Source organism: Leguminivora glycinivorella, chromosome 1 (assembly GCF_023078275.1).
Source record: "Leguminivora glycinivorella isolate SPB_JAAS2020 chromosome 1, LegGlyc_1.1, whole genome shotgun sequence".
In the NCBI taxonomy this organism is placed as follows: Eukaryota; Metazoa; Arthropoda; class Insecta; order Lepidoptera; family Tortricidae; genus Leguminivora; species Leguminivora glycinivorella.
Window position 1 is genome coordinate 17586117 of NC_062971.1, and position 15571 is coordinate 17601687.

At 39.3% G+C, this 15571-nt stretch overlaps 1 protein-coding gene across 2 annotated transcripts in view; it reads left to right on the plus strand.

The window, feature by feature from the left end:
* LOC125229500 (protein croquemort-like) overlaps window positions 1–15571 on the plus strand; it is a 42562-nt gene that overhangs the window by 19410 nt on the left and 7581 nt on the right. For both annotated transcript variants that reach the window (XM_048134361.1, XM_048134353.1), the window contains 3 exons: window positions 10697–10905; window positions 13430–13538; window positions 14952–15112. In XM_048134361.1, the coding sequence (XP_047990318.1) occupies window positions 10697–10905; window positions 13430–13538; window positions 14952–15112 (479 nt within the window). The remainder of the gene's footprint in view (window positions 1–10696; window positions 10906–13429; window positions 13539–14951; window positions 15113–15571) is intronic.

Sequence of the window (15571 nt, forward strand, 5' to 3'; positions counted from 1 at the left end):
TAGGGTTTCAAATTGGTCATTATTTTTATAATCAGCATTACCCAACAGGGACCGTATGGGTACCCTTTAAAACGGTTTTGACCGACTATTTTACGGCTACCCGACCGTTAATTGACATTGCTGACTGTCACTTTGACATAAAAGTGGCCATGGGTGTGGTCAAATAGGTTCTCGGGGGTGCTGATTCCAAAATTAATAACCAATCTGGAATCTGATATTGATGACTGTCACTTGACACCACCTTGACACAAAAGTCGTCATGGGTGTCGTCAAATAGGTTTTTGGGGGTGCTGACTTCAAAATTAATGACCAATTTGAAATCTGACATTGCAGACTGTCACTTTGACATAAAAGTTGTCATGGGTCAACGGATTATGGGTCAGTGTGTCATGGGTCAATTATCGTGACTAAATTGGATTCGCATGTGTTCGTTGGAAAAACAGTATTATGCAATATCTGGACTTGAAAAGAAAAGGTTATGAACCCCATCTACGGGACATATGCCGGTCTTGCCTTGTAAATAGAAAAGTGCTTATATGTTAAAAATTTCAACGTTATTTTATTAATTATCTAGCACATTCTGCCCTGTTATTACGTAAAATAACAATGATCATGATTTTGGAACCTAGTCTCATATGAAATTACGCGACAACAAGCACTAGACGGTCTTTCCGTACTCATCGCGGGAGGACGGTCAACCCGCCGAGCCTTAAAAAATGTGATTTTTATCACTTAAAAGTGCCTTAATTCACCAAAATGTTGTAAAAGCTTTGTAAAATATAATATTTGCTATCCCATAGCACCATGCGCATTACGCCAGACTACATTAATTATAGAGTTTTATCCACTCAAACTTTATTTCAAATAAACTATGCCGGTCTTGCCCGCACTGACCTTAATTTTAATGAAATAGCGTATTGTTTCATCATATAAATTTATAGTGTCGATAATAACATTCACCTTTGTAAACTCCATTTAAAATGACACAATCAATAAATTTCAGGTAAGTACACACGGAGTTTCTCACGGTTGAGTTCGCGAAATGTAAATAAAGAAGTAAACCGATTTTAGGTAATAACACTAATAACGCATTTCATATATATTGGAGACGATTATTTATGCCTGTAGTGTCGTTAATAATGCAGATTTTTGTCTATTTTAAAAGTATGTTAGTTTACTTTTTCCACTTACAGCGATCATCTATTTCATTTGTTGGTCTGTTTTCCAATTTGCTTGTGCATATTTATAAAATTTGTGATCACTGTTTTTCCCAGTGTTCGTATAGTTAGCTACGTAGCAAGTATCGTGACGCATTTTTATTTATTTTTACTTTAAATGCACGGATACGTAAATTTCGCTGTAAGAAGTGACAGTTGGTCTGCTGAGGGTTCCTTTTTTGGCCACGGTGCGCGCTGTGATCGATTCTCCCACCACCTACTTTGCACCCAGCCAATACCAAGGTCCTAAAGTAACTTATATAACTAGCAAGAAATAACATTATCACTATCGTATAATTTATTAGTTACATTTCTAATATCATAAGGATATCAATCGGTTCGGTCCACTTAAGTACGCAATAACTGACCTGTAGTTCATTGCTACTTGAAATATACTACATATGTTGAGACAAATTTGCTCGCTTAGTACATTTTACATCACAGCATTCTGTTTCCCGTGATAAGAATGCTGCGTATCAGTTTCAATATAGATCGTTTGTTTGGTTAAAACCGCTTTTGCGTATATTGATAATCAAGTTGCAAAGCAAACATTTATTCTTTAATGGCAGAAACGGATTTCTCAAGGCTCTTCAGATGATGCGAGAACTTCCATGCGACACATACTATACATAATTACATAGTTATCATAAGTTTTATTTAAACTCACTCTTACTTTCAACTTCCAAATAATATTAAAATACGCTGTTGTGATTCTGTATCCAAAATGTTATACATATCTATTTGACTCCTAAGGTTTGTTAATTTTAAGTAAATGATGTTGATGACTACGTTATTTGTATAACAATTTAAAGTGTGACTCATAGTAAAATGTTTGTAAATGTTTTATATCTCTACTTACTATGAACTATGGACCTTTTGGCCTTTGGTCGTAGGTGATTGTATTTTACTCCTATGACTAACTGAATTTTATTCGACGATTGTTATGTAAACTTCTAGGGAATAAAATAGGTATCTTGTAAATAAGTTGAAATTTCAATTATGCAATAACTAATGATAATGTAGGTAAAAGGAAATAACAAGTATACACGGATAGTATAAATGTTTCGTGTTCAAGTAATATAATACTTATTTATGCACAATTTAAATACACCCGATAACCGAATTAAGTATGTAATGTAAGTCGCTATACAGTCAACCATTTAGATTATTCAGATAGGTACCAGTGGCGGCTGGTGAACATTTCTGCTAGGCAACACTGAGCAAAAAGAAACAAACTTTTATATTACGTAATTTACTAGTAATCAATTCTAAGCAAGCCGGTGGGAATCGGCTTGTATGGATCAGCCGCTGCTGGTACTTTAGATTGAAAATTCTTTATTTTAACATTTTTACCATTAGGTGTAAAACTTGCTGTAATAGTTTGTGATATTAATATTATATTCCCGCTCATTATAATTGTATTTCAGGTCATTTATTAATCTGTGTAATGCGCGATATTTAAATCAAAATATTTCGGTGCCTTAGTAACTGACTAAACTTAATTAGTAGGTATGTTGAATGGCTTTTTAATTAGGAGGTATAATATTATTTACGGATGTGGAATAAAATTTGTACAAAGTGATTAGTTTTGGATATCCAAAATAAGCGATTAAAACTGATAATACTACTAACTGCCAATTAATCAACGATATTCACACTGTGTAGTTTACTGAATATTGTATGTTAATTTCTGCTTACACAATACACATCCCCTAAGATGACCGAAAGCAAACATGATACTCGTATCTGCTTAAAGTCCTTAAAATAGACCGATAAGCCTCAGAAACTATTAGTGTTCCTCGGTATTAACTCGAATTAATATGAAGGTACAGTCTGATACGGCAGAAAGCACGAAACATGGCGCGTGCGAAGCACCTCCACTTTAGGCTTCGCCTCAAATTGTTACCCACACCACTCGACTTTTTGACCTATCTTAAACACCGGTTGCATAAAATACTATTACTTTGGTCATTATTTGAAAATTGTTACCACTACGCGCTTCTCTAATTATTATTTTTCTAAAAAAAAATATGAATGCCAAAACTATCCAATAATACTATAAAAAACAAGAAATAAATGGGCTGAGTAGTCTTATATTATATTTCACTCATTTTGCCACTCAGGGTTTATAAAGGCCAAAATTGTCACAAAAATTTCATAAGATACTATCGTATTTATTATTCATTGAAGTATTTATAATTTATATACTTAAATAATTAATTAAGAATTCAATGTGCGTTATATACTGTATGTTTTGCTGATTAATTCGTGGCAATCAGGTTTTGAAAACAAAAGCCTTTTGTGCATTATATAATATTATTGTTTTCTAAACAAGAACAGTTTGCAACATTTTATAAAAAAAAATGCCATTGCATTGTCGAGAGTGCACTTTTTTTGCTGTAGATATGAATTGATAAAAGGTGAATTTACTGAAAACATTAAACATTACATTGACTGATTTATTGTGGCCCCAGTAGTTTCTGAGATACGCTTAGTTAAAGTTTTCACAATTTCATAAAAACACAGTGTATATAGTCATATACTGGAGGGTGAGTTAATGTTATGTCCTTAAACTACTTAATAGGACACGGGCATGTCCTTAAACTACGACAACCAACGTTAGTAGGTCCCGCAAGGGGCCATCTGGTCTGCTACCACCCTCCCGCCGAAATCCAGGCACCAAACAGCCGTGCTGCGTTTCATCTATGTACAGTGCCAGTGCCTTTGGACGATGATTGGGTATCAGTTATGTTGCTTACAGCTAGTCATTTTGGATCCTAAAGTTTACCGGACCTAGTAGCTCACGCTGGAAGGTAGTGAGATCCGAGGCACGGTCTTTTCGGTGGCTGACCGCAGGAAGTTGAGGTCCAGTTGTACGGCAGCCACATGCAATAGGCTGCCCCGCCACCTAGTAAAAAATCCGTGAATAGCTCCACCGTGCCAGATATGGCGACTGGATGGAAGGAGGAGGCAATCTCTAAGTGAGCTCCTCATTGTCCTGATTAGTTCAAGTGATCCAAGCAGTAAACGCAACACCTTGACAACCAGTTTTCACCCACCCCGTACCCTTCAACAACATGAAACGAAAAAGAACAAAGAATACGAGGAAGTGTAAACACCACCGGCACTTCCTCTCATTGAAAGTGCACCTCACCAACGTGCACTATATCGATCCGGTTGTCCACCATCCTGAAATCGAAAAGCCGCACATATTCTTTTTGACGAATACGCAAATTAAAAACCCAGCGGACGCGGCGTACATCAACTACCCAGGCTACTCACTGGAGGACAAGATACAGATACAGATAGTTTATTAATAACACCAGGTTACATGTACACATTGAATGACAATTAATTACAAAACTATAAATATATCCTAATTACTTAATATTATATGTCAGGGAGCTCTAGCAACTCGTCTATCGAATAAAAAACATGGCTGAGAAGCCACTTCCTTAATTTAGATTTAAAGGTCGCCGCGGAAGCCGCATCTTTTTTTACTTCGTCTGGCAGTTTGTTGTATACTGACGGGCCAACAATATACACCGACCGTTCGGATTTGCGCAGATTGTGTGCGGGGGTGACGAGTAGGTGGGCGAGTTTGTTGCTTCGCAGCTCATGGGCTGGATTCACGCCACGTCGACTGAAAGTACCCAAGTGGTTGTGTGTGAAGAGAGCTACCTGGTAGATGAACTCGCAGGGGAGGGGCATAATATTAAATTCCCTAAATAACTCCCTGCACGACACGTCGTCGGGCACACCGGCAATGGCGCGAACCGCCCTCTTCTGCATTCTGAAAGCTCGCCCAGCATCGGCGGCTCGTGCCCACAGTTCCACGCCATAGGTGAGGAGACTGTGGACAGTCGCATAGTAGCACGACAACACCACATCTCGGGATGCTGTGCTTGCCAGACGATGGAGCGCGAAACATGCCCGTCCCAATTTGGAGCAGAGCTCTTCAATGTGGTGATCCCACTTTAGGCCACTATCGATATTAAAGCCTAAAAGCTTTGTTGTAAGGGCCATCTGCAGCACATGTTGCTGGCCAGCAGTGACCTGGAGTGGTGGCGCTGCCTTACCATTCAGTTGGAATACGAGAAACATCGTTTTTTCCTTGTTTAGCACCAATCCATTTACTTTGAACCACCTCTCTAGTTGTAGGACCACTGAATTTAATCTCTGCTCGAGCTCGTGAGCTGTTGGCGCAGTAACTACGGCGGCTACGTCGTCAGCATACATGTATATTTCCGCTTCGTGTATGACACTCGGCAGATCGTTGAGTAACAGGCTGAAGAGGGTATTTGACAAACACGAACCTTGAGGTACTCCCATCGTATTCGTCATTTCGATCGACTTTACCCTTCCGTTATCTCCAACAACCGTCTGCGACCGGTGCGCCATAAAAGATGTTAGTAGAGACAGGACTGGGCCACGTATGCCATAGAAATTGCCACGTATGCCAAGTTCAGAGCAGATGCTGGGGTCTGTGTGTACATCCACGACGGCATTTTCTACAACGCCTCTGTTTCTTTGAGGTGACCGGGTCCGCTTTGTGGATAATTATTTACTTGGGCTCTGAGAAAGCGATCGTATGCCTGTGTCTACCGACGTACAGCGGAAACCAGGAAAGTGACCTTCTGCTAACAACTGATCCAAACAGGCACTCGGTTTCGGTCTCAGCTCCACTGGGATCCGGCCACTGTCTGGTGAAATCCATGTCGATCCACTCTCCATGCTCTACAAAGTTCAACTCCGATCATATACGTAGTATTGCAGCCACCTGCGGGACGGCTCAGCTAAATACCAACTCGCCGCTTTGGATACATTGCAGAGCCAGGAGGATGATGTTTTGATGAGCTTTTCGATTTCAGGATGGTGGAGAAACAGATCGATATTGTGCACGTTGGTGAGGTGCACTTTCAATAAGAGGAAGTGCCGCTGGTGTATACACTTACTTGTATTCTTTTTTCTTTTTCATTTCATGTTGTTGAAGGCTACGGGGTGGGTGAAAACTAGTTGCCAAGGTGCTGCATGCGTTTACTGCTTTGGCCCCCAACTTCCTGCGGTCGGCCACCGACAAGACCGTGCCTCGGATCTCGCTACCTTCCAGCGTAAGCTACTGGGTCCGGTAAACTTTAGGATCCAAAATGACTAGCTGTAAGCAACATAACTGATACCCAATCATCGTCCAAAGGCACTGGCACTGTACATATGTAGATGAAATGCAGCAAGGCTGTTTGGTGCCTGGATTTCGGCGGGAGGGTGGTAGCAGACCAGATGGCCCCTTGCGGGACCTACTAACGTTGGTTGTCGTAGTTTAAGGACATGCCCGTGTCCTATTAAGTAGTTTAAGGACATAACATTAACTCACCCTCAGTATATGACTATACACTGTGTTTTTATGAAATTGTGAAAACTTTAACTAAGCGTATCTCAGAAACTACTGGGGCCACAAAGATCCTTTTTATATTATTTTATTGGTAATTTATTATTCTTAAAATTGTTCATAATGACTTTAGCCCTTAAGAAAGTTTTTAATGGTGAAATATGAGAAAAACCAAAAAAAGTCATGGTTTTTCAAGTATTTAATAATGACCCGGTGGGCTTTCGAGGTGGAAAACTCGGATTTGACATCACTATTTCATCCCTAACAATATGTATAAAAAATTAGAACTACCTCATTTGATGCAAGGCTGAATGTACGATTTCAATGGATCATTTATAAATAGCGACAGCGCTTTAAAATGTGTCATAAAACTCATAAACAAAGAGCGGAATTTTTATAGCAGTCTTATGTCATGTTACAAGGACAGAATAATTTGTTTTTAATACAGTTGCTCAAAAAGTGCCCGTTTTTTGGCTGTTTAGCGTGCGAGAAGTTGTATTTTACGTTACTAAGACGGAATAAAACTATAAACATACTATTAAGTGATTAATGTTTAAAACATTGATATTTCATATGTAATTGTTTATTTTCAGTCATGCTAAACATAATTTATAAAATGGTTTAAAACTCTGAAAAAGTGGCTCATAATAATGAGTCGTGTAAACAGAACGTGAAATGGAACGAAACGCGTCGTCTGTCATTTAAAGTAATGGCGTCTTACCAATGTTACCAACTTAATGCAAGCACGTTCATACGCGATTTGTCATAATTATTTTATGTTATTTGCAATATTTCGAGGCATAAATGAGTCGATTGAATTAAAATGTAGGTATATATTAAACAATCGTCCCAAATCGTAAATGTTTATGTTTTTATGGCACACAATGAAATAAATAAATTGTGTTGGATGGATAGCAAAATCAAAAATATAAACGCAAGTTTAAAAGATTCAAAGATTTGAATTGCACAAAAATGCGTCAATGTCAATGCCAAAATTGAGAGTTCGGATTGTTTATCGTTTTATTTCGTTGTAGTAGTGTTTTTTCGCAACTGTATTAAAAAACGTCGTTCGTCACACGTGCGAGAATGTCATTCTTGTACGAAGTAATGACATACTTCTCGCACTTATAACGAAATGTACTATTTTCGAGTTCTCATTACGTTTTTACCATCTATCTGCTCATGCCAAAAGGTTGTTGTTAAATATAATTGGTGTGATAAATAGTACAGTATAATGTAATTTTTTTCATACTAATTAATTAATATTAACCCAACAAATTAACTAGGTTTTGCCATTGGTGACTACCCATTCTGTTAGATGCCCTGCCGTGAACACCGAAGTTCGTAATTGCGGACGTCTACTCAGTAACTCAGTACTCAGTACTCTGTCACTCAAGCAATAATGTAATTAACTAATTATCCCTTAAATGGGATTAAAGATAGCAATTTGTAACACTTCCGTGTTGGAACTCTACTGTTGACTGCATAACGGAAAATTCTATTAAATACAAAATGATTGGTATATTTGATTAATCTTACTGGTTTTTTCGCCAATGGTCAATGGTGTATGTGACACCGGTTCCTCCCGATAATCCGTCTTATCTCAAAGCCAGCGTTTAAAGCATTTAAAGAATTAAATTGGTATCTATTCTGACTGCAGCAACGTCATATCAAAGTCATATCAAAGTCTTAGCACTATCAATAATAACTTTCCACTGCATTTGTAATACAAATTTATGCGCAGAAAAAGTTACTGAAATCGTTGCTTAGTATTGACCTTGATAGTATCCAGTGCCCGTGTCATTTACCAATGATGCTCGAGGCGTGAGGTAATTCCGTGAAATCGTCCTCTTGCCAATTTCCAGTGACATTCATTCACGAACAATGCATTTGTCGTAGCAGGAGTAAAACGAAACACGATATACATAGGTAGTTACAATAGAAGCGTGTTTAAAAATTAAATATCAGTACATACTTACATGTGTATGAGATTAGATATTTTATGTTCTATTAATAGAATTTAAATGGCTAAGTATTAGTGGAGATATTATTGAAGGAAACAAAATCCAACAGTCAAAATTTAAAAAAATCGGACCCTAATTCTTGTGCGGGAATAGAAATGAAATAGGTTATTCAAGAAGCGAAAGCGTCCGCTGAAGAATGCAGCGTGCATTATGGAACGCCAGCGTAATCGGCGAGTAACCGACACGTAATGGTTACCAAATACCACCGCAACAGCTGATCGATTAGCATCCGATGCGGTCGTGATTTAACTGAATAAAATGGGCCATGTCGGTGGGTTCCGTGCCCCATATGGAACCATGAGGTTCTTCGACTCATTAGTTTAGACATCATAGCTTTGTGGGTATGCAATTAGTACCCATCATTGATGATCCTACATGTGAAAGTGAATACATATGTGTAGGTAGGTATATGATCGGTTAAGATATTTACTTTCCTTGTGCAGGGAAATGTTTCTGAGATTTTCCTCGGTAGATCTTCTAGGTAATAGGTATACACTTTGATAAAGCTGTTTTGACGAGGTAGGTACTTAACAAATTGTATAAATTAATCTACCTGATAATTCCAATAATTTCCATCGTATTTATCGGAAATTCCAGGTGTGTTTTTCATACAATTTATATTATAATGATGACATTTAATATTATTTAACAGATAAATAATAATCGCAATTTGGAACCATTCATCGACTATGGACATATGGACTCATGGTACAGTCTACGAGAAGGTACTTGTTTTGTAATATTGATATATTAATACCTATGTCAGGTCGGCAACTCGTCGTAATAGTACAATCGATCTTAATCTGATTAAATGTCATCCATACTAATATTATAAATGGGAAAGTGTGTGTTTGTCCGTCCTTCGCGGCAAAACGGAGCGACGAATTGTCGTGATATTTTAAGTGGAGATAGTTGAAGGGATGGAGAGTGGACATAAGCTACTTTTTGTCTCTTTCTAACGCGAGCGAAGCCGAAGGCAAAACCTAGTATCTCATAAACAACAAATTTACCAAAACAACGGTTGTAGGCACTGAAATACATCTAAAGTATAGAAGCCCTTTCACGGTGTTCTCACTTCTACTAATGGTAAGCGTTACCTCGCATAAAGACAATGGAGACACTAAATAATTGATAATATTTTGACACAGTCGTATTTTCTAAATATACACCGTGTTTCACTTAACACTAAAAACCTGAAAACCGTTTGTTCAGAATCGAGAGTAGAATCGATTGAGCTATATCTTGATGTGGGTAATATTTTTATTTAAATTAGTATGATTAGTTATTTTTGACGTGCCTATTCTATTGTATTCGTAATACAACATTGTGTATATCGCATTTCTAGAGGTTGTTTACCTTTTTCAGTATTTAGGGGTATTAATACTGGCTGGTTACTTGGGCGATTATTATTTCCGCTACGAGTTTGACGTTGTTTGTCAGTTTAATCTTAATGTTTATCATAAGTCATAACAAATTGAACTCGTACCTAATTACAACCAATATTGACTTTAAAGTGACAAAGCTTTAAAGTGTTTTACAGGGACATCTTAGCTGTCTATTGGTAAACCTTATGTCGTTGCAGTAACGTACACAAATAAATAGTTTTATGGTTTATGATGGTAGTTAGCAATTATTTTATTGAGTGTAGAGCTAAAAGTCAAGTAGAGCTGTACAGAAATCTAAAAATTCAATTAAAAAAAAAAAGTAACCATCAGATTAAAAGATGAATACTCTAGATGAGTTTAAAAAAATAAAAATCTGTTGGGGTGTCTGAGGTTTTGAGTGATACCGGAAACACGTTGTTAATAGCAGCAATAAATACTTGTGATAAACGCGCAAATAAATTATTTGTCCAGACAGACAATCATGGTCGCGCGACAATGATAAAACATCAGAGCCGTCTTTGCCTATCGCACTATTTGTAAGTTCGACAGGGACGGCCTGATGTTTTATCATTTATCGCACTCGACCATGCTTGCCTGCCAGAATTCAAAGTCCGATTAGCTTCTTAGTTCAGGTCATTGCCGCCTAGGCCGTTACTAAAAAGGCATTAATCTTTTGTTTTGCAGCGCAACAACTCCATGGAATATGACGGCATATTCCTGATGAACACCGGCGCGGAGGACTTCATGCAGCTGGGCAACATCGAGAAGTGGCGATACAGCAACCGCACCATGTACCGCGATGAGTGCGGCGAGGTGCGCGGCTCCGGCGGCGAGCTGTGGGCGCCCGAGTTCGGCCAGCCCGAGGTGCAGGTGTTCGCGCCGGATATATGCACGTGAGTACCGCCGGTGCTGAGGTGTCAGCTGGCAGTGCTGAGAGATGAGCGCGGCGAGGTGCGCGGCTCCGGCGGCGAGCTGTGGGCAGCCCGAAGTGCAGTTCGCGCCGGAGCCGTGAGTACCGCCGGTGCTGAGGTGTCAGCTGGCAGTGCTGAGAGATGAGTGCGGCGAGGTGCGCGGCTACGGCGGCGAGCTGTGGGCCCGAGTTCGGCCAGCCCGAAGTGCAGGTGTTCGCGCCGGATATATGCACGTGAGTACCGCCGGTGCTGAGGTGTCCGCTGGCCACATCTAGAGGCGACGAGTGCGGCGATGTTAGGCCAGTTGGAAGTGCGAATAATGTTATACGAGATAAATGGTAGGTATATGATACGAATCAAATTAGCAACAGAATCGCCCGAATAGCCAGACAGGTGCATACAAAACTTTCGTGTACAACGTACGCATTGCCGGCCATTAAGACTTTGCATGATATAGATATAGTTGACATACACATGTTATGTTATTGATAAAGTAATAGGCATCATTAGACGTATGCCTTATAAAATAAAGGTGAAAATTAGACTTACAAAGTACATATCGAACTTGGAGTAGGTTGCTGGTTTCGTAGAGTGACTGCAGGAGTGTCGTAAAATGCCAGGAACTTGCTACTACGGGTCTCTTGCACCAAATCGTCCATCACCACTAAAATAATCGCTATATTTTATGAACGGTTTTATTGTTGACGATCAGTCCGCTAATTGTGGTTCATAGAAACAGTTTAAATTCGTCCGCTCACCAATAGCCTTGAAAATAACGGCATTTTCACCTATTATGTAAATTGTAATTGGGTATAGTTACCGGCATAAATAAGTGATGATTTTTGTACCTTGTCGCTTTAAATCAGTTTGACAATTTTGTATGACATTTCAAAAAAGACGTTAATGTGCCAAGGTATAGAAATCATCACATATTTATGCCGGTGCGTGACTGTACATCTAACTGAGACAATAGTAATTCGCTACATAGATACAAAAAAAAACCATTAAGGGATTATAGATAAAAAAAATGCACGCAGCATTATCTGTCCCATTATGATGCAGTGTAGTCATACATGTATATCTGTTAATCTCTACAAGATAATGAAATAATTATTTGCACGTGACTTTAAATAATAGTCCGACTTAATCTATATCGGAAGAAAGTCTGAACGTGGCATGCGCTTTGCTAATGTTAATAATTAAAAATAAAATGAAAAAAGATAAAAAAACGTTTATTCATTACGGTCAATTGATTACCTAACAACCTAACATGTACAATTGGGATGACGACTAAAAAAACTATTTTGTCCGTCAGTTAGATCATCAAACATTTTTAGACACATATTTTTTCTTTTTTCTCGTAAACGAAAAATGACGACGGTACAGTGCCTTGAAGTTTCGCGTGACGTCACGCCTAGGTACAATTCTTACCTAAAACCCCCACTCCGGAACTTTGATGCCCTGTTTTTGTATTTTTTCATTAATTAGATAAAGCGAAAAATATGTATCTCACGCTGTTCCACAAAGTTAAAACGTTTTTATGACGATCTAACTCCAATTTTCTTTTCATTGACAGACGAAGATACAAGTTTTTTTAAAAGTAGTGACGAAATATGTGTTCAGTATTTTTAGACGATCTAACTGACGGACTAAACGGAATTCCATTTTTATAATGTAGTCGTCATCCCTATTGTACATACAATAGTTCAACAAAAAGTGAAAATCAAAGCGTTCAAAAAAAAAGTCATAAGTTAGAATTTATAATTCAGCAGCGCTAGCATACAATTTATAATTAAATCAACATTTGCATGCCTGAATGTGGGCCGAATACACTGAGCACAAAATTATGTAACAACAACACAATGTAACTGTATTCTGGCAAATAAATTATTTGATTGATTGATTGATAATTATGATTGACGCGAGGTTATGTCGACGCGAGATAGAATATTCGCCCTGAGCTGTAAGTTCCTCTCTTGATGGCTTCGGTTCTTGTTTGTTTGTATATTTTCTTTAGTTAACTAAATTGTATAGGTTTTTGACTCTTGGAGACGATATACATCTCTAAGGAAAATTTGATTAATTAGTATTTATTATTGTTAGTTGTGACATCAAGAGTCTTTTACACCTCTAAAGTTATTTGAGATATTTTTTTTTATCAGTTTGTATTTCTTTCATTATGTATAATTTTTAGTTGTACCTACTTTGACATTTAGGGCCAGTTGCATCAAACCCTCTGTCACCGTTAAAGCGTTCTTTAAATTTTATTGTATGGGTAGTTCCATAGACGTCTGCTGCGTGACGATAATGTGTCTTGTCAAATGTGGTTGATGCAACTGGCCCCTAGAGACTCTATACATCTATTATTAATTATAATAACTTTTTATTCTAGTTGAATTCATATTATATCATTTTGTTATGTAATTGTAGACATGTAAAAGTGCCATGTTTGATGTTTGTTCGATGCCATCCGCATACGATTGAGCGTGTGCTGGTGTGTTTCCAGATACATGACCCTGGGCTTGGACAAGGAGGTGCACGTGGACGGCATCGACGGGGTCCAGTACGCCGCCAACACCTCCATCTTCGACAACGGGTACAACTACCCGAGAACGGTGGGTACTATAGTGATATTATATGTATCCATACTAATATTATAAATGAGAAAGTGTGTGTGTCTGTTCGTTTGTCCGTCTTTCACGGCAAAACTGAGCTACTTGAAGGGATGGAGAGTGACATAGGCTACTTGTTGTCTCTTTCTAATCCCTCATTTCCCTAAAACGGGAGGTGGAAGTTTGTATGAAGCATTCCGCAATCATCGAATGTAACGCATGCGAAGCCGCGGGAAAAGCTAGTATATGTATACTATGTAAAAACCAGTCTGTCTAGCATAACTTGCACTCTCGCCCGCGAGTCCATACTTGAAGTCGCGATTGATGTATGGACTCGCGCGCGAGAATGCAAGTTGTGCTAAAGGGTCAGGAAATGATTAAGTCTACTTTTTGGGTGTTAGTAAATACTAGTGTAAGACATAAACTGTACAGATGTAGTGCTAAAAGATTTTCCTTCGTATTTTTATGGAAACGTACGAACATGTCATACGAAGGAAAACCTTTTCGCACGACATCTCGTACACGTATAAGTACTTATTTTATGTTTGAAATCTTGGGCCAAATTATATGTACGGTAATTTACAAAAATCAAGTTACAGTAAAATTAATTAAGATTTTTTCTGCCAGGTTCCTACCCTATGTAACTGTCATTCATGTTATAATGCATGACAAGACAATAACTGCTAAAAGATGTACCTATCGGTTAAAAAAGCTGTCTCACATTGTTCCTTTTTTGATAATTTTTGTAGCCTCACTGAGTATACTTGTAGGTATTTAATATGGTCTTCATAACTTCTAACATTTATTAATTAGAACCGCTTTCCGCGGAGTCTTCTGTAATTCGGACAATTAATTATTAATATGATAAAGAGCCTTGGCCTGTGTGGTGACGGGTTAAGAATTTCACCACCCCCTTTCTTCTCGTGGGTGTCGTAGAAGGCGACTATGGGATATGTGTTAAATTGTGGCGTAGGCGAGAGGCTGGCAACCTGTTACTGCAATGTCACAGTTTCGTTTTCTTTCAACCCCTTATTTGCCAGGAGTGGCACTGAAGCTTTGGTAGTTTCGTGTGCTCTGCTTACCCCTTTATGGGATACAGGCGTGATTGTGTGTGTGTTTGTGTGTGTGTGTGTGTGTGTGTATGATAAAGAGAGATAAAGCGTCGTCTTCAATTGGATCTGACCAGTCTGATATGAAGCAAATACACAAATATATCGAGTTCAGCTCATTTAAGCACAAATGCCTCCAGAAGTAGATGCTAATAAAAATGACAAGTCATTCAAACATGTGTCAAACAAGTCTAAAACTTCAAAATGTAACTTGTTTGATATGATTTTACGTACCTATCATAGTTTAATAGGAAACTGGAATGAGGCCCTCTGTAAATGATAAAGTGCCTACGTAATAACTCGACAGGCATGCTACTGCGACGAAACCCGCGACAGAGACTGCCTGCCGTCCGGCGCTCTCAACGTGTCGGTGTGCCGCTACGGCGCGCCCGCCTTCGTGTCGCTGCCGCACTTCCTGCACACCGACCCCTACTACCCCAGCAAGATCGAGGGCTTAGACCCCACCGAGTGAGTCCCCCAGACCCTTAGGAACACCCCACACACTAGCGTCACTTCCTGCACACCGACCCCTACTACCCCAGCAAGATGGAGGGCTTAGACCCCACCGAGTGAGTCCCCCAGACCCTTAGGAACACCCCACACACTAGCGTCACTTCCTGCACACCGACCCCTACTACCCCAGCAAGATGGAGGGCTTAGACTCCACCGAGTGAGTCCCCCAGACCCTTAGGAACACCCCACACACTAGCGTCACTTCCTGCACACCGACCCCCCTACTACCCCAGCAAGATGGAGGGCTTAGACCCCACCGAGCGAGTCCCCCAGACCCTTAGGAACACCCCACACACTAGCGTCACTTCCTGCACACCGACCCCTACTACCCCAGCAAGATGGAGGGCTTAGACCCCACCGAGTGAGTCCCCCAGACCCTTAGGAACACCCCACACACTAGCGTCACTTCCTGCA